The sequence below is a fragment of the Sorex araneus genome, chromosome 9 (genome assembly GCF_027595985.1).
Source record: "Sorex araneus isolate mSorAra2 chromosome 9, mSorAra2.pri, whole genome shotgun sequence".
NCBI classification, from domain to species: Eukaryota; Metazoa; Chordata; class Mammalia; order Eulipotyphla; family Soricidae; genus Sorex; species Sorex araneus.
The window spans coordinates 22,068,138-22,088,787 of NC_073310.1; the positions used below are offsets into that span (position 1 = coordinate 22,068,138).

Here is a 20,650-nt window from a genome sequence, read left to right on the forward strand (position 1 = left end):
CTTCATATAGAAATCCAAAACCGCCGACCTAGTATCTCTTGATTGTCAGCAACGTGTAAATGTTCCTTTTTGGCAGGGCTTACCGTAGGGGGAAACTCCAAACAATAGTATTAAGTTTTTTGTTGAAGGGTAAAAGATTGTAGCGATAGAATTTTAGGCAGAATTTTCCCCTGGACTTTATATAGAAACCCAAAGCCACGCAGCCGCGGCAGCCTAATGTCATCTAATCATCAGCAATATGAAACGGTTCCTTTGTAATGGGTTGGACTTTGGGGGGACCATAATAGGGTTAAAGTTTGTAGCGACGTGTAATTTCTGGCTGTACTTTCCCTGGACTTTATACAGAAATTTAAAGCTGCGAGGCCGCTGCCATGGCCGTCAACCTATTGTCATTTAATCATCACCAATATGAAATGGTTCCCTTTTAATGGGCCGGACTTTGGTGGGAAATCCTAACAAGAATAGTAAGTCATTTGCTGAAATATTGAAGGCTACCAAAGTGGTAGCCATCTCTATAGACTGAACTAAGCCATATCCCCACACCGGCTGAGAAGAAATATCCTTCTTTCTCGGGAAGAAACGCGGCGTGGCGTTAACCATAGTATGATGTCCATTAAGCTGACACGGACCTGGTGGCGTGGGAATGGGATACAAGGGAATAAATTATTATGTACTTGGAACAGCGGGATGCTGGTGGAATCTCGAGCCGGAGCCAATACCAGCGTATTACTTTTGGTTCCAGAAACTGCTTGCAGACATTCTACCAGAATATCAACTAAGCCAGAGCCCCACGCCGGCTGATGATGGGAAATAACCATCTTTTTTGGTTTGTTTTCCCTTTGTCAGGCAGCGTGGTGATTACTAAACAGGCGTGATCTCGGTGGCGCAGGACTAGGGGGGGAAAAAATAGAAAAGTTATGTAACAAACAGCGGGACTTAATATCTCTACATTCTCAGCAATGGAGAGCCATCAAATGCTTCCTTGACAGTGGGACTGTCTTTTCTTTTTTGGGGGGAAACCCTAGCAACAATAGTGAGTTATGTGTTGAAACATGGACTGTAACCAAGATAAAGCGTAAATGAAGTGAAACTTGTCACTTACAAGGGCGGGGACTGGGGGGGCGGGAGGGGGCGGGAGGTATAATTGGGTGGTTGGTGATGGAATATGGGCACGGGTGAAGGGAAGGGTGTTTGAGTATTGTATAACTGACATAATCCTGAGAACTATGTAACCCTCCACATGGTGATTCAATAAAATTTAAATTAAAAAAAAAAGCATAGCAATAACAATCTTCCTGTGTCCATATAAAAAAGGACATTACTCTAAAGTAACTATACGAAGGACATAAGGAGAAAAGAAAAGCAATATTTCACTTACAAATACAAATCCAGTGTCCTTAAAGGATCTAACTTTATAAGTCAACAGTCTGGTTAGTGATAAAGATGATCTATAGGTTGGGGAAGCAGAGAACAGAGAAGAGGTTACCGATAAGCACAGAGGAATGGGAGTACCTCAGGAGCACTGTGATGGTTGTAACCCAAAAAGCCTAAGCTTCCTGTGGCAAAGGAATAAGGACATACCAATGTTAAGCCTAAAATGTTTAGTTCTAATGTCCAATAAACCTAGGAATGAGAATATCTCAGGAGCACTGTGATGGGTATAAGCAAATAAACCCAAGCCCCCTGTAGCCCCGGAGAAAGCACAAACCAATTTTAAGCTTAAAACGTTTAGAGATTTATTCCAACAAGAAAACAGTGGTATTATTTTCTTTTCTTTTTGGGTCACACCAGGCAATGCACAGGGGTTACTACTGGCTCTTCACTCAGGAATTACTACTGGCGGTGCTCAGGCGACCATAAGGGATGCTGGGATCCGAACCCGGGTTAGCCATGTACAAGGCAAATGCCCTACCCGCTGTGCTATTGCTCCAGCCCCAAGAAAAAAGTGATCTTAAAGAAATAAATTGAGGGAACGGATCAAGCAGGTTTTTCTAGTGCTCTTCACCCCTCTTTCACTCCCCATATTTCGAGTACACATTCTTCTCAAATAAACATAACACATTCTCCAAGATGTTGGGACATCTTGGGACACAACATCTGTCTCCATAAATTCAAGAAAATAAGAGTTGAATCAACTATGTTCTCAGACCAATTTGCTTTGAAAGGGAAAGCAATCACAAACTGACCTGGGGTGGAGGGAGACTCAAATACTTAGATTTAAAATTTACTACTGAACAATCTAGGGTAAGTAGTTTTAAACAGGATATAAAGGAGGCCAGAAGATTCCTCTAACCTTCTGCTTGCTGCTCCACAGTCCCAGACGAAGCCTGCCTCACGCTGATATTTCTGGACCCATCTAGAACAGGAGGCAGAGTTCCAGTAGGAGGAAAAGCCCCTCCCTCAGGGTGGGTCTCAGCAGCCTCCACACTGAAACTTCATCATTTGAAAGGTTCACATCACAACACCTGAATTGTTGGCCACTTGTGTGTTTGTGCAATAGCTCAACTCAACAAACTACATCTGCTCAGTTATTCTTCCTGTCATCTGTGAGGATGGACAGAAAAAGACAGAGAGCAGTTGCCAGCTCTATCTTTTAGTATCTTCCAGAGCAGTAGGGGGGGTGTGTCTCTAGCAGCAGGGTGTAACTACGACAAAGACTCATAAGAACACTAGAAAACCAATGGGAAACATGTAGGAACCCATTCAGCTCAATGAACAAAACACAGTATCACTGAAGACATAAACAATACCAGTAAGTACTCAGACAGCGTCTTCAGAGGCGTTATGATGATTATGTTCAAAGAGTTCAAAGAAGTGATAGCACAGGTTGTTAGCAAAGCATAAGGAAGTATGAGAGTTGAAATGAGAAATCAATTACAGTCAGAAATCACAGAAATGAAGAACATGGTAGATGATATTAAAAATAAAGTCGATAGAAGCTCTGAGCATCAGAATAACAGAAGCTGAACAGAAGATTGAGGAGCTTCAAGATGAGAGTGGGAAACCAATAGAAAGCAGCATACGGTGGAAAATACCCTGGGAAAAAATGAACAGCCAACCAGAGAACTATGGGATAAGTTCAAAAAGAACAAAATAAGAATCACTGATGTCTCTAAAGAACAGGAAGATAAATGTGGTAAAGAAACACAAGTTAAAAAATTGATGAGAATTTCTCAGAGTTGATGATTACAACTACCAAGATCCAAAAGGCTGCTGGGGTCCCAGTGAAAATAGGTTCAATCAGGAAAACTCCAAGATATATTGTACCCAAAGACAAAATCGGTATATAGAGAAAAATACTGAACAAGATCAAAACAAAAAAACTTTTGTTCAAAGTAAAGTCCATTAAATGAACAGCAGATCTACAAATGAGGTTTTATAAGCCAAATGAATATTAAAGGATATAGTGCAAAAACTCAGTGAAATAAAGATCTCATCAAGAATACTCTATCCAGCCAGATTATTATTCAGATTTGAAGGATTTATATAGAACTTCATGGACAGACAATGGCTTAGGGAACAAGAAGCCTTGAAACAAGTTTTGTAGGAAGTGTTTAAAAAGCTCCTATCAAGGGCAGGAGATACTTCCCATCATGTGGAATTGAGTATGGCACTTACTATCCATTCATCTTGTTGTCGCCTACTAGATTAAGAAAGGTTCAAAACATATAGCAACTCATCATCATAAATTGACTTTTATTAGTTTCATTTCTGATACTTCTACCCACCATTTCTTGGTTTTATTGGACCAATGATATGAAATACTTTTATTATATGCAACCAAGTGGCTGGGATGGAACCTGGGGATATTGGTGCAGAGAGGGGACATTAGAGGTGAGAGCGGTGTTGGAGCACTGTATATCTGAAACAACTCTCTTATGAGCAACTTAGTCAAAACAATGTGTCAATCAACATTCCTGAGGGAGAAAGAAAAAGAATAGTTTCCAAACAATGACCTGTGAGGGGCCCTGGGGAAAGGAAGATTCCTGGAAGCACTAATGAAGATGACAATTACCAGAACATAAGGGATGCCACAAAAACTGTGTTAAAAGATAAGTTTGCAGTAAGGAAATCATTCATCCAGAAAGGGCCCAAATAAGTAATCTAACTGCATCGGGAGTGATTCTTGATTGTAGAGCCAGAAATAACACACAAGCACCAGAATGAAAAGAGGAGGAGGAGACGAAAAAGGAGGAGGAGGAGGGAAGAGAGGAGGAGTTGGAGGAGGAAGAGGAGGAGACATTGGTGGCGGGAAATGTACATTGATGAATGGACAGGTGTTGCAACATTATATGACTGAAACCTAAGCATGAACAACTTTGTAACTGTGTATCTCATTGTGATTCAATTAAAAAAATTTTTTAATTTTGAAAAGGTGAAAGAGAAAATAAAATTTCAAAATAAATTTATTTCAAAATAAATTTTGAAAATGGTAAAAGAGAAAATACTGAGCATCTCCAGGTGTGATCCCAAAACAAAACAAAGTAGAAAATCCAAAGACAAGGAGTTAGGAGAAAACCAGAAGAAAGACTTCAGACGTTCAGAGGCTGTTAGAAAGTAAAAAATGTAGTAGAAATCAGCTTAATTCGGCTGCTTTACGAATTTTAGTTCTACCATTAGATGACTCCAGGGGCAGTGAGGACCTGTATTCTGGAAACATCATTACCATGGTTTACAGGAAATCAAGTCTAAAGTCTCAAGAACTGCCTCTCATTAAGTTAATCTAAAAGGGTAGTAAGGGTGCCCTGTTCCAAATCTGTTGTCTTTCTTTGAGTACAGCAACACAGAATGGAAAACCAGAAATTCAGTGTTGTTTTCTTTTAGTTCAATGTGGCTGCCTCCCCCTGTTTGCCTTGTGTGACCCACATTATTAGGGATTCGAATTGTTGTTTTTTGTAAGTTCTGAATATATATCTGAATTAAGGGGTGTGTGTCTGGTAGAGGGGAATGGTGTTCTGATTTCACTGATAATTTAAACTTGACATTGTAATCTTTTTCTTAAATACTGAGAAGTGTATCTTCCCTTCCTCACCCTTATTTGATATTACAGAGGTGGTTGTACAAGGATGGGGACCAGGGGGTATAGAAACACTCACTGAGATGCTTTTCCATAGAGTTCTGGTGCTCGCTGGAGCTGCACATGAGGTGGTAAAAATTCCCCCACTCGGCACCAAGTGTTCCTCAGGGCTGCCCTTCCTGGCCTAGTAGCACACATCTTGTACTGTTCATGGGGTTATACTCATTAAGTTTGGAGTTGACACACAGGCTCTTGGCTATGTTACAGCTGGGGATTTCTTGCGGAGTTGGGAATCCACACAGCAGAGGGTAACTTGGGAGTGACAATCGGCTTGTGAGAATCAGGACAACAGATGCTTCAGCACAAACAAGCATGGTTGGGGTAGTGACAAGGATGTACCTGGTATGCTTATTCTCTATTTCAAAAATAGTTCTGTATGCTTACATTTAGATTGGATACTTTGTAGATATTATTGGGCTATTTTGCTCTTTTCCTTTAAATTATTTTTGTGTTTTTGACTTGAGGATAAGAGAGAGACTCAGAGGGCACTAGAAATAAATGATGTGGTTAAAAACATGGAGGAAAAGGAGAGGACCTGGAGGAGAGATTTTCTAGTTCAATATGATTTCTTCATGAGTTTTGATGATGCAATACGTGGTTACTAGGAGGAAGTGAAGACCCTGGTCTGGGGAGATCATTGTGTGATTTATCCTGAATTGGATGATATACCAGTACCTGCCTATCCCTAGCTCTTCCTGGGAAGAAATATTGGTGGGCAACTAGTTTGTTGGCTTTTCTTGAGTTCAGAAGCACAGAATGAAAAACATAAAGTTCAGTGCTCTTGATGTTCCTTGAAATGCAGAGTTTTCCTCACAAATATTTTATCATCACATTTTCAGTTACTCAAATAACTCTCTTCTGAGTGTTCTTGTGGCTTTCAACTGCATAGCACAGTCATCCCATTGTTCATCGATTTGTTCAAGTGGGCACCAGTAACATCTCCATTATGAGACTTGTTACTGTTTTTCGCATATCGAATATGCCACAGGTAGGTTGCCAGGCTCTGCTTCGAGGGCGAGATACTCTCAGTAGCTTACAGGGCTCTCAAAGAGGGATGGTGGAATCTAACCTGGGTAAGCCTTGTGCAAGGCAAACACCCTTCCCGCTGTTCTTTAGCTCGAACTGCATAGGGTGGAGAAATAGTTTCTGAGTTTGGTAGAGCTGAAGAGGAACCTGTGGATGAATATTTATTTGACTCGACAGTAAAGTTGGTATCCGTTAAATGTTAATGTATATGTAGTTCTCTTTTCCTTTCCTTTTTAGTTTTTGTTTGTAGGTTTGTTTTTGTGGTTGATATCAAAGCCTTCTTATCACACTGACTATGGTGCTTTCACGTTTAGTTGTGTTGCTCATTAGGGCCACACATTCAGCATTGGAGTTCCCTGGTGATCTTATTTCCTGGTGGAAATATAAGGTCTTCTAGTAATGCTCATCACTGGATGTTCCTGAGAGTTTTACTGTGCACACGCCTGGATGTTGTACTGCAGAAAATCTCTTCTGGTGCTGGGATCCAGACAAATCTGCCAATCTTAAACAACAGAGCTTCCAGAATCATGTTTATGACATGTGGTGATACCAGGATTTGAACTTGAAAGCTTACTCATGCAAGGCAGGTATTGTGTATTAGAAAGTGTCAGAACTGAAAAAAAAAAGTAGAAGAAAAAGAAAAATGTGAAAAATGGAAAGTAGTTTTCCAAGCCTTTTCCTGTCCCTCTCCCACCCATTTAATTTAAATATTGTGGTTAAAAAAGTTGATAACAAGGCAGCTAATATTTTTAGTTATAGGCAGCCAATATTCCAACACCAATCCCACCATCACTGTCACCTTTCCTCTATAATTGACTTTATTTTCCCAAACAGCCTTCAATCATGCCCCATAGCCGGTGCACAATAATTTATTTTATGTTGCTTTTTTACTACTAAATGGGGAATGGAAAAGTCAAGAAATATTTGTGTATAAGAAAATTTGTGAAAATTTTATATCACCATTGGTATATTAAGTCCTTGTCTGAGGGTTTACTAAGGAATTGTTACAGTTAAGTCTACTGTGCAATTTTTGTTAGTTCAGATTGTTAGTAATATTTGTTTAGAGTGTTTATATTTACATTACATTACCGTATAGTCTGGTGTGCTATGACTGGGATGTTTACAAGCTTTTGGAAGGAATACCAGTGAGATGTAATTTTAGGTAGGTATTTCCAGTATAGGTTGGAGAGTGGAATTATATTCAAATGTCATTTATATAGAGAAACTGATGCATAATATACCTATATATTTATTGGTTCACTGACTTAAAGGAAGCCCAACAATGTTGAAACCATTATAGTATTATAACCTATAGTATTATATATAGTATTATATATTATACTATATTCACTATATACTGTTTAGTATTATGTATATCATATATACTATACTGTACATAGTATTGTAATCACTATATATGGTAAAACCAAATAAAATATTGATTAATACAAATTTATAAGAAGTACCTCACTGTGTATATATTATATATAAATATAAATATATATATAAAGGTACGAAACTGAGTTTGTCCTTCTCTCTTATTCTCTACTACTGCCATTTAAATGCCAAAATGCAGTACACAATTTACTGTTTTGACTCTTGTTGAATGAGAGTTGGAGAGAGGAAATTGATATTGACAAGTTCAAGAGTGCAAACCAACGTTGGGAGACACAAATGGGAGTATCACTTCTTGTGTTTTCCTGTATTATTGTTTATTGTTCGGACTTCCTCGATTTGGAGCATCCCTATGGTTGGTAGGTGAGTGTTCCAGTGATCAAGCTGCCTGAGTAATAAAATACTGTACATATTCCAGCACAAACAAGTGTGGCAGGAAGCAGTGAAAAGTGTGCACATTTTAGTCCCAAACGTAAGAGATCACCAGGGCAACTTTTAATTTTTTCAGAGATAGCAACTAACTTTCCCAAATGCTATAAAATAACATGTAATTTGAACTCTTAATTGAAGGAAGCTGTAGGGGTGCCCCACACTACATTTGTTCATGAAGACATTGTCACATTCCAGCACAGTGTAAGACACAGACATCATGAACACAAGGATTTCAGCACATTTATTATTCTCTGTAAATCAGGCATAAAGAAATATTTTTTCTGAGAAGAATAATATCAAAAAAATTTTTTTACATGTGTCTAATATCAAGAAATTCTGAGAAATCTAATGTTCAAGGCTAGGCCAGAGAGGGCTGAGCAGAGGCAGGTGCAGGGAGCAGCTTTGCATGCAGGCCCCTCCCTTCTCTGGGGCAGGGGAGGGATAAGAGCTGGCAGAGAGCCAGGCCCAGGGTTGGGGTGTCAGCAGGCAGCACTCTGGGCATCTCCATCATGACCTGGGCTCTTCTCCTGCTCAGCCTCCTCAGTCAGGGCCCAGGTGAGGTGTGGGAAGGGACCTTGAGAACATCTGGGCTCACCCTTTTCTTCCTTCCTCAGGTTTATCTAGAACCAACCTGAACTCATCAAAGTGTGTTGGGTTTTTTTTTTCAGGTATCTGGGCCCAGTCTGCTCTGACTCAGCCCCCCTCAGTGTCTGGGACTCGGGATCAGACAGTCACCATCTCCTGTACAGGAACCAGCAATAACATTGGGGGATATAACCTTGTCTCCTGGTACCAGCTGCAGGAGAGCACAGCTCCCAAAATGCTGATATATGATGTCAATAAGCGGCCATCCGGGATCCCTGATCGCTTCTCTGGCTCCAAGTCTGGCAACACAGCGACCCTGACCATCTCTGGGCTCAAGCCTGAGGACGAGGCTGATTACTACTGTTGCTCCTACAGAAGTGGTAGCAACACACAGTGGTTCATGCTCATAGGGAAGTGAGACAAAAACCTGCTCTCAGTCATCTTATCCTCCTTCACTAATGAACTTAGATTTTCATTTGTCTACATATTTATTTTGAAGTTGAATGATTATAAACTTATGATTTTTGAAAATTTTATCGTTCTCCAAATTCTTTTATATTTAGTCTTTTTGCTGCACTTTATATTTGTTTCCAATTCTCTCTGAGTTGTATGGTATGCAGACATGCATATTAATAAAGTCATTAATTGTCTGAGGTAATCTTTATATCCACCTATAGAGCTGGAGAGTTTTTGGATAGAATTGGCAGCCCATAATTTCAGTCCTTTAAGATATGTGTTCCTATAGTCTTACCTTGACACATCCATGAACATTTTTATTCCATAATATATTTCTCCTCTTAAAGAAACTTCCTATATACCATCAGTCTTCTCCAATATTTTTCCTCTTTAACTCTCTACATAACAAAAAATTTAACATCCATGTCAATGCATTTGTCTTGTTTTATGAGTTAATATATTCCTGTTAGGGATTCACATAGGGTATTAGTTATTTAATTTTTATTAATGATGTCATTTTGTTCTAGTTCATTCATCCTGAAACCTACATAAATCCCTTGCTACAGATAAATACTAGTTCCTTTTATGACTATAATTCATTTGTCACTTGATAAATTAATCAATGAAAAAATTAAGAACCAATTTCTGGTGTTTTCATTCACAACATACAAGCAAAGAAATACTTGAAATCTTTTAAGTAGGCCTATTCAGAAGCAAACTGGAGCAAATTGAAATGTTAACAGAACTAAGTGCTGTGGAATTTGGAGGTCCAGAAATCTCAGGGTCTGTTGACCTGGGATGAGTCTGCAGGAACCTTAGTGTAGCCATGAAGTTAGGTCCTAAGCACTCGGCATGGTGGCAGCACTGTTGAGTGGTGCGACTGTAGGAGCTTCAGTAGCAAGTACCATGGCCTGCCCCCATCCTGGGATGGAGAAATGTTGGTATGAGCTTCCTACAGCTGGAGTGGAATCTGATGCTGAGAGTAGTATTTAACTTGACATTAAAGTGGTATTTTCTTTAAAACAATGTTTTTGAACCTATAGTTCTCCTTTCCTTCTGTGGTACTTTAGTAATGCTTTGTGTGCGATGTCTAAGGGTTGTAGATACACTGACTATGGTGCTTTCGCCTTTACTCGTGTTGCCTACAGGGGCCACACATCAGATTTTAGTGCTCACACACTCAGCACTGTGATCCCTTGGGCAGCATATATCTGGTATAAGAGTTCACATGTCAGAGGGGAGAAGGCAGATGGAATAGTGAAGGGACACTAAGAAAATGATGGCTGGAGGAATCAGTTGGGATGGGAGATGCAAGCCAAAAGTAGATAATGGACCAAACATGATGACCTCTCAGTGTCTGTGTTGCAAGCTATAATGCCCAAAAGTAGAGAGAGATTATGGGGAATATTGTCTGCCATAGAGGCAGGGGGAGGGTGGAAGGGGGGTATACCTAGGATATTGATGGTGGGGAATGTGCACTGGTGGAGGGATGGGTGTTTGATCATTGTGAGATTGTAATCCAAACAGGAAAGCTTGTAACTATCTTACGGTGATTCAATAGAATTTAAAAAATTTTTTAAAATTAAGGAAAAAAAGAGTTCACATGTCTCTTAGTACTAGCATGTCCTGCGTTACAGCTGTTTGCTTTGGTGTTCACACCTACCTGGATGATATATTGCAGTGTTAGGGGCGGCAGATCTCTGCCCGGGGGAGGCTCAGAGAGACAAAAGAACACAACCAAGACAACTCTTTCTGCAAATGCTAAGCCAATATAGCTATATTGGGACTTTCAACTGTGCCTCAATAGCGTGGCATAGCCAAAGGCCCGGGACTCAAAAAGTGAGCTGTTTTTATACCCTTTTGGGGGAAAAGGGAAAATCACACATATTGCAGCATCAAAGGGAAATCACACCTATAGATCAAAGGGGATCACAGATAGGTCCATTCATTTGCTTATCCCAACATTTGTTGACTGTTAACTGTTTCCCTGCAAATGTTTGCATACATTTCCTAGGGCAGTTTGTTGACCCATTTAGTGACAGTTTCCTGCCCAGTGGGAGGTCGGGAAGAAAACCTTTTTCAAAACAGTTACAAAGGAAAATTTAATTCTTAACCTGCCCTCCTCTTCAAATCCCCACTTCTTGTTGTGGATATCTCTAATCTTAGATTTTGAAGGGGGTCATCTCCCGTTGTCTGGACATGCCACTAGTCGATGTCATTCTGGTTCCAAGAGGGGAGGCAGCTTTTTTATTCCATCCTCCTTCAAAGCAGTTGGTGTGTTCAGTATCACAGACCTCTCCACGGGGGTTCTCTGGTGGTGGCAGTTTTTATCACCTGATTCAAACTAGATGTCTCAATGCATATGGATGAGGAGTTCACTCTAGCAGTATGCTCCCATCCCCCATGGAGCTCGGCCTTGATACCTGTAAAGACTAGTAATAACTGGAAAAGAGAGAGAGAGATCATATTCTGGCCTACACTTCCTTTTCAAGGCTAAGTTAGAACAGTGGCAGTTGACCCCCCAAAAAAATTTTAAAAGAGAACAGAGTTCCTTCATTAATGGGGTTCACACTCACAACAGGGCAGTTGGGATTTTCAAGGCCGAAGGGGCTTCCTTAATCTAGCTACCTACTTCGTATTCCCCTAGAGATTCCACCACCTTTAATCGTTAAATGGAAAATGGTCAAAGTTCCGTCTTCTGGAGCTGCTTCATGCTGACAGAGGGGCGCTGGCCCTGCCTGCACAAGGGATGAAACTTCGCGTTAGCTTAGTTTGGTGGGCCCCAGGCAATGAATTTGTTGGGTTCCTCAAGTTATCTGAAAGAAAAGATCAGATCAATTAGACTGAGGGATGGCACTTAGACCCTGGAGATGTGGAAGGTCCTTTCTGACATAGTAACAACAAAATAGTTTGCTATCTTAAAAAACATAAGAGTTAAGGCCACATAAACCAAAGCAACGTAATGCCATACCTATTTCTATCATAAAAGCAATGGAAAGGAATAACTGCTTTACCCATGGTTGATAGAAAATGACTTCTTATGTCCAGATTTTTCTAGCAACATAGAAGCACCAAGCTACTTGTCAGATAGGAAAAGCTATCCATCCACTGAAACTATCAGTTGGAGCCAGTAGATATTTATGCCTTGAATATAAACCTTTGATCTTTTGCATGTCAAGCTGCCAATCCTCTCCTTGATAAGTTCCTTGAAGTTACAAGTGTTAGGAAAGGAGGCCCACGATTCATTAATGAAACAGAAAGCAGAAAGCATAGTTCTGAGTTCCTTTCCATGAAAGATGGCTTTCACTAGTGTTGGAAGCTTAGTGTAGCCCTTTATCTATCAATTTCTTTTTGAAAACGTTGTTCCAATGCCTATTGTTCCTCTTTTGTGGAGTATCTTTAGATGAGTATTCTCTGGATGGGGTATTAATCCCATGATGGAATGAGAATTAAGAGCTGTTAAAATTCTAGTTCTGTCTAAATGACTGTGTTCATAGAACTAAAAGTGAATACTTAGATGTCCACTCTTGGCACTGTAGCCAATTGACAGGTTGGGGGAAAGTAATTAATTCTGCCCTTTGAGTTCAGGTTCCCCCCACTAAAGCTCTGGCTTCCAATACCCTGGTCAGACTAGTGACAGCATGTTAAACATTGAGTCCCACAGACTGGGCTGCTTACTTTACAGGCAGCAAAACACATATTACCTGAATTACTCAAAGGGATACCTTTTAGATCAAGATTAGAATACATTTACTAGATCACTCTATAGAATTTGAATCTAATTCTTTAAAAAGCAAGTTACAGAAACATGGTTTTCTCTTCACCTTCATTTTAAAATTTGCCTGACGGCTTAACAAATCTGACTTGTTCTTTTGCATAAACACAGCAAGATTGGATAACTCTCCATTTGGGGTACCCCATTATTTACTGAGAAGTCCTGGGGGTTGGCTAAAAACAGGAGGCATACCAACAACAGCATTAATCTTATGTGGCACGTCAGAGTTACCCAGGCCTGGCCATAAATGTCCCACGATGAACTGGATGGCTTCAGGTCTTCAGGTTGAACTGGAGGTGACCTTGAGCCTCATTTGCCATAGAGGCATCCTGGCAGAGAGGAGTCCCTCCCCTCCCTTCTTCAGGGCTGGGAGAGATCCTAGTTTCCAGGGTTTTTCTTGATGCTGAGAGTAGGTCAGGCTGTGTCAGTCACATAGATTTCCGGGTTCCTCATTCTCCATAGCAGTGATGATTTCCATTCTTTCCTTGAGCCGGCCTGCCTCTAGGGTCTCCCTGAGGTTTGTAGGGTACTTGAAACAGTACCTGTTAAATACATGCTCCTGTCATTTAGACCAATCCCTTGCTGTTTCCCTGGAAGAGGGTTTTGGGGTCCCATAACCGATTTTCCTGTCTGAATGAAGGGTAGACCCTATTACAGAGAGGAAAGACTTTAATCTGAATTTATGCAAACCAACACAGTGCCATGAAACATCAAAAACATACTGAAGGTACAAAAGAAGAGAAAAGCAAACATTTCATTTCACTCACAGTAAGATGTAACACACCCATTTGTTGTGGGTCCTAGTCAAAGGAGCTAAAATCTGTAGAGGAAAAGTGTACAATTTAACATCGTATTTAACCCATTCAATCCTATTTGAAAACCTTGACTTCCCATTAATAAAAGCACTGTACTGGGAGTACTAGAACAATTCTGCACGTGATTTAAAGAGTTTCTTAAAGCAGTGACCAATTTCTTTCCTTCAAACACAACTTCAAACCTTCTACACATTCCTTTATATTCATTCTGTCCTGTAACTTTCCTTCAAACCATTTCAAAATCAACTTCACTTTAACAGGATTCCTTGCCTTTTTCCAACTGATGATATCTGCATCCATTATCTTTCTGACTTAAGACATACATCTATATTCCTTATAGTCATTCCACAAGTTTAAACTCTTATTTTACTGAACTTAGTACAACATAATCTCCCAAATTTAGACACTATTACCAATCATTTCATTTAACATGACAAAACTACTCTGCAGTACCATTTCAAAAGCATTAGGTTAGTTCTATAGATATTAAAAAAAAAACTTTAAAGATGCTCACAACTAAAGTTCTCACAACATATTCATTGGGCAAAGGTTCAATTCACATTAGAAATTAACCAGGAGACATCTTAGAATTCTGATTTCTAGGAAAACACAAATATAAAGATTAAAACACTCATAGATTACCATAAAACATTAAAGATCTCACACTTGCATACAAAGTTCTCTGAGGTTCAGGATAAGGTTGGTACAGTAAATCCCAGACTAAGTCCTCAGGCCAATTCGGCCTGTCCTTTCTTCCTCAGATTTCCTTGTGACTTCCAGCTGAGATCTGTTTGAGGTGGTTTGGGGTTTTTATCAGGAAAATGAAGTTTACTCCAGATGAAGCCAAGCCATAGCAGGACCCAGAGTACATTAGTAGGTGTTATCTGTTAAAATATAAGCATAGACTTTTCCTCCTACAAGGGGGTTTCACACTATTTCTTTTTTGTGTGTTTGTCAGATTTTAATGCAAATATAAGAATCAACTGTTTTCCCAGACCCTTTCTCATTCACAAAGTTGCAAGAACCAGATACCTGGAAGAGTTAAGAAACCAGATTAGCAAGTCTTATCTGCTGGGCAAACGTGTAATTAGAGTTCACTGTTGAGGGAGGGTCTTCATATCCAGTCTGACTGAGGCAAAGCCTGCTGAGCTGGGAATGCAGGGGGATGGGTAGATCCAGGGAAGAATGTTAAAAAAAAAATCTCGGGGGCTGGAGAGATAGCACAGCGGGTAGGGCGTTTGCCTTGCACGCGGCTGACCCCGGTTCAAATCCCAGCATCCCATATGGTCCCCTGAGCACCGCCAGGGTAATTCCTGAGTGCAGAGCCAGGAGTAACCCCTGTGCATCGCCAGGTGTGACCCAAAAAGCAAAAAAAAAAAAAAATCTCTCAAGCTGACATCTAAGATTAACCCTTCATTACCCTGAGCTAAGTAGCTTTAAAAAGTTTTGTTACCAGAAGTCTCAGAGATCAAATAAAACACAGGTACAATAAGTTTTCAACCAATTTTGCAACTCTAGAAAATAATATTTTAAACCGAAGCATTACTCTTTAAACCTGTTTTCATATATCAGTTATTTCAACTCACAAGATTCTCTAGGTCAAATAATTCTAATACAGTGCAGATACAAATATATACATTGGTATAATAGCATAAGACCTCTGGACCATCAATTTTTGTGAAACACGGTAAAACCTTCTTTGACTTAAGTTCAATAGTTCTCGTACCTTAGTTAGTTCAAATCATGAGCTTTCTAACTTTAAACAATTCCACCATACAGACATGCTTTCAAATACAGAAAGAGCCTCCACCCCCCCCCCTTTTTTTAACCAACCCTTGATATTAGCACAGAAAAAAAAACCACTTAGACCATCAATGTTTATGGAAACATAAGAAAACTTTGTTTATTTTGGTGGTTTCTGTACCTCTGTTGCTTTAAAAACAGCTAAATTCCTCATTAAAATTGGCTGAGGCTTGTAAGATAAAGCCTTGCATCCTCTGAATTGTTTTAGTTTTAGGCTCTATTTCCTAAGCTCTTCCTAGATAGTACAGATTATGAATTTCAGAAGAGTTACAACTGTTAATAACCATTAATGTTCTTCCAATAAGATATCTAGATTGAGAATTTCAATTTCTTTGTAGGCGCCACATTCTGATTAGAAATCTTTGTTTAAGCCTGATCTAACAAGTTCCAAAGATAGCTAGATCTTTTAAATTGCTGGGCTACATATCACTCTGACTCCCTTGATTTTGTTTGCTCAGTTCTAAGAATTAATAACTACAAACTAGCCCTAACACTCGAGTGTTCCACGACAGACAGACAGACAGACAGACAATGAACTGACTAAAAAGTACCACTACACGTGCACACATCTGCAGTTGATGGATCAATCTGACCCTTCTAAAACGGCAGGGAGAAAACTGATAGACAGAGAAAGGAAAGAGCACTCCCCAGGGCAAATTGAGCCCTGTCGGCCGATTGGGAACATTGCTTCCTGTTTCTCTGCCTGACCAGCCAGTTTCCTGCTTGTTAAGAACAGGTCAAGAAAGCGCCTTTGTTGATATACGCCAGCAAAACAAATTATGACAAAGTTGTTGAAACCTGAGGTTGTCAGATGTTACCATTTTAAGGTCAAGACTACTTCTGAGGCAGAGAGCTAGTCTCTTCTTATCAACCATAGGGATAGACTGCCTTCCTTTATAGGGAGAGATGAGCCCTAGCCCGAACCTCAGACCAATGGGCTAGGGTTAGGGACAGGGGAGTTGATGTGTTTTGTCCCATCTCGAAGTACAGGAAGATTCCTGCAATCACCGAACCTAAAAAAAAAAAAAAAAAAAAAAAAAACAGGACGCAAGCACTTGTCCCTCAAGGGACTTTAGAAGGAGAGGGAAACAGTAGTTGAGGATATAGAGGTTGCCAAGGCTGTGGAGCGGTCATTCTCAGAATTGAGATAGAAGCAGAAGCAGGTATGGGAGTCAATATGCCAGAGGGCTTAAGAAAGGTTTAAATGACTCTTTTTACCTGCAAAATAATGGGGAGGTGAAAAGACCCCTCAGGGGGGCAGTTAACCTTAAAAGAAGGCCATTCAGCAGAACAAAGAGTTAACTATGAGAGAGAGATTCTGAGCCCTTGAGCAGACTTCAGACCAGTGAGAGAGAGTCAGAGACAGCCAGGTGGAGGTGGACTGTCCCATCCTCAGGAGATCTGTGTGGAGAAGGAGTTCGAAGGTGATAGAACATAACCAAATGCCAGAAGGAGGGAGAAAAGCGGCCAATGCTCAGATTTAAAGCGGCCGATGTCCTGGGATAGACCAGACGTAGATCCTCTGGACCTACCAGATAGGAGGGAAGCCAGGCGTCCCTGGGTCTCCCTTTATCATCTGGGGCGTCCCCCAGGGCTGTAGCTAGTGTCAACCGGACACGTCTGTCAGACACAAAGCTACTTCAGATCCCAGGAACGGTATACCACAGATACACAGCTACAGAATAATTGTGCACATAAAGTCAGTACCGAAAAAATAGGCTCCAGTACTTACCCCAAAGAGACTGTCCGGTGTCCCTCAGGCAGAGTCAGATCTCGGTGGGACCTCCAAATGTTAGGGGCAGCGGATCTCTGCCCGGGGGAGGCTCGGAGAGACAAAAGAACAAAACCAAGACAACTCTTTCTGCAAACGCATTGGGTTTATTTAAGCCAATATAGCTATGTTGGGACCTTCAATTGTGCCTCAATAGCGTAGCATAACCGAAGGCCCTGGACTCAAAAAGTGAGCTGTTTTTATACCCTTTTGGAGGAAAAGGGAAAATCACACATATTGCAGCATCAAAGGGAAATCACACCTATAGATCAAAGGGGATCACAGATAGGTCCCTTCATTTGCTTATCCCAACATTTGTTGACTGTTAACTGTTTCCCTGCAAATGTTTGCATACATTTCCTAGGGCAGTTTGTTGACCCATTTGGTGACAGTTTCCTGCCCAGTGGGAGGTGGCGAAAACATCTTTCAAAGCAGCTAAACAGTTACAAAGGCAAATTTAACCCTTAACCTGCCCTCCTCTTCAGCAGAAAATCCCTTATGGTGCTGGGATGCAGGCAGCCAAGCTTCCAATTTGAAACAGCAGAGCTTCCACGATGCTGTTCAGGACATGTGGTGGCACTGGGTGTCAACCAGGAAACCTAACTCATGCCTGTCAGGTCCTTTATGCAGTGAGCTAGTCGACAGACCCTAACTCAGGTTTAGAGCACAGGTATTAGAGAATGTGAAAATTGAAGAAAAAGAAAAGACAAAATAGGAGAAATTGAAGGTAAATTTCCAAGCTTTTGAAAGGATAAAGAGGGGATATAATTTTATGTTGGACTTCACTGGGCAGGGTGGAGAGGAGGGTTCATATTAATATATCATTTATATAGAGAGATTTATGTATCACTCACCTATACATTCACTAGTTCATTGAGCTGAAGGAAGCCCAGAATATTGAAACTCATCTATGGCCTAATAAATGTACATGAAGTAAAACAACCGAGAAGAAAGCTTATCATAGGGTTCGATTCTCTCAATATGGTCCCCATTACATTTGCCCACATCTCATCCCTTGCCTGCAAGGATGAAAGAAAATACTGGATGTTTTCCCAGTTGATTAAAGTCTTTTCTTCCCTGATCATTTAGTTCAGAGAAGGAATGTTCTCAGCCTTCTCAGGGACCCACAACTACCATGGCAATTAATGAGAAAACCTCTTCTTTTGTGGGAAATCCTTTTTGCATTGCAGAGCCTGGCAAGCACCCGTGTCGTTTTGGATATGCCAAACACAGTAACAACAAGTCTCACAATGGAGACATTACTGGTGCCCACTTGAACAAATCGATGAACAATGGGATAACAGTGACAATAACAGTGACAGTGATTATGGTATGCTTATTCTCTATCTCAAAAATATTTCTGTATGCTTACATTTATAGTGGATGCTTTGTAGATATTATTGGGTTATTCTGCTCTTTTCCTATTTTTTTTTTGTCTCTTTGATTTGAGGACAAGAGAGAGACTGGGAGGGTACTAGAAATAAATGACGTGGTTAAAAACATGGAGGAAAAAGAGAACAGCTGGAGGAGAGATTTTTCAGTTCAATGTGCTTTTTTCATGAGTTTTGATGATGCAATATGTGGTCACTAGGGGGAAGTAAGACCTTGGTCTGGGGAGATCATTGTGTGGTTTACCCTGAATTGGATTCATCCAGGAAATACCAGTACCTGCCTATCCCTAGCTCTTCCTGGGAAAAAATATGGGTGGGCGACTAGTTTGGTGGCTCTTCTTGAGTTCAGAAGCACAGAATGAAAAACATAAAGTTCAGTGCTCGATGTTTTTTGAAATGCGGAATTTCCCTCAGGAATATTTTATCATCACATTTTCAGTTACTCAAATAGCTCCTCTCTGAGTGTTCTTGTGGCTTTCAACTGCATAGCACAGTCATTCCATTTTTCATCAATTTGCTCAAGTGGGCACTAGTAATGTCTCCATTTTTAGACTTGTTGTTACTGTTTATGGCATATCAAATACGACACAGGTGGCTTGCCAGGTTCTGCCGTGAGGGTGAGATACTCTCAGTAGCTTGCAGGGCTCTCCGAGAGGGACAGAGGAATTGAACCCAGGTCAGCTGCATTCAAGGCAAACACCCTACCCGCTGTGCTATAGTTCCAACTGCATAGGGTAGAGAAATAGTGTCTGAGTTTTAGTTAACTTGAAGAGGAACTTGTGGATGAATATTTATTTGAATCAACAATAAAGTTGTCACTGTCACTGTCACTTTCACTGTCATCCCGTTGCTCATCGATTTGCTCGAGCAGGGACCAGTAATGTCTCCATTGTGATATTTGTTTGTTACTGTCTTTGGCATGTTGAATACACCACGGGTAGCTTGCTAGGTTCTGCCGTGCAAGGGAGACACTCTCAGTAGCTTGCCAGGCTCTCCAAGAGGGGAGAATGAATCTAACCCGGGTTGGGCACATGCAAAGTGAATGCCCTATCACTGTGCCCAATAGTAAAGTTGGTTTCTTTTAAAAGTTGATGGATTTGTAGTTCTCTTTTCCTTTCCTTCTTAGTTTTTTTTTGTTGTTGTTCATAGTAAAGGCTTCTTATCACACTGATTATGGTGCTTTCACCTTTAGTTGTGTTGTTCATTAGGGCCATACATTCAGCATTGGAGTTCCCTGAAACCTATTTTCCTGGTGAAAATATTAATGTCTTCTAGTACTGCTCATCATTGGATGTTCCTGAGAGTTTCGCTGTGCCATGTCACCTGGATGTTGTATTGCAGAAAATCTCTTCTGGTGCTGGAATCCAGAGAACAAGTCTTCCAATCTGAAACAACAGAGATTCCAGAATCATGTTCATAACATGTGGTGATACCAGGATTTAAACTTGAAAGCTTACTCATGCAAGGCAGGCATTGTGTATTCCAAAGCATCAGTACTGAAAAAAAATTCTAAGAAAAAGACCAAATGTGAGAAATAGAATGTAGTTTTCCAAGCCTTTCCCTATCCCTCTCCCACCCATTTTTTCAATATTGTGGTAAACAAAGTTGATAACAAGGCAGCCAATATTTGTTGTTATAGGTAGCCAGTATTCCAACACCAATCCCACCACCACTGTCACTTTTCCTCTACAATTGACTCCATTTTCCCAAACAGCCTTCAATCATGCCCCACAGCCGGTGCACAATAATTTATTTTATTTTCCTTTTGACTACTAAATGGGGAATGAAAAAGTCAAGAAATATTTGTGTATAAGAAAATTTTTGAAAATTTTATATCACTGTTGCTATATTAAGTCCTTGTCTGAGGGTTTACTCAGCAGTTGTTACAGTTAAGCCTTCTGTGCAACTTTTGTTAGCTCAGATTGTTAGTAATGTTTGTTTGAGATTGGTTGTCTTTTACATTACATTACGGCCCGCGGAGAGACAACAGTGGAAAGCTCCTAATTGAGTGGGTTTCGTGAGCGGTCCCGACCTGAGAACAAAACTGGTGAGGTTAGAAAGAAGGAGGCTCAAGACAACATTTGCTGATCAAGAGCATATTTATTATCAGTCATGCTGGTTCTA

The 20,650-nt window shown here is 40.5% G+C and overlaps 1 gene segment (V, D, J or C); it reads left to right on the plus strand.

Annotated features, from left to right (window-relative positions):
• Positions 1 to 8,439: 8,439 nt before the first annotated feature.
• LOC129407075 (immunoglobulin lambda variable 2-11-like) lies at positions 8,440 to 8,933 on the plus strand. The segment is given in 2 exon segments: positions 8,440 to 8,485; positions 8,599 to 8,933. Coding segments are annotated over 2 exon segments (381 nt in total).
• Positions 8,934 to 20,650: the final 11,717 nt, after the last annotated feature.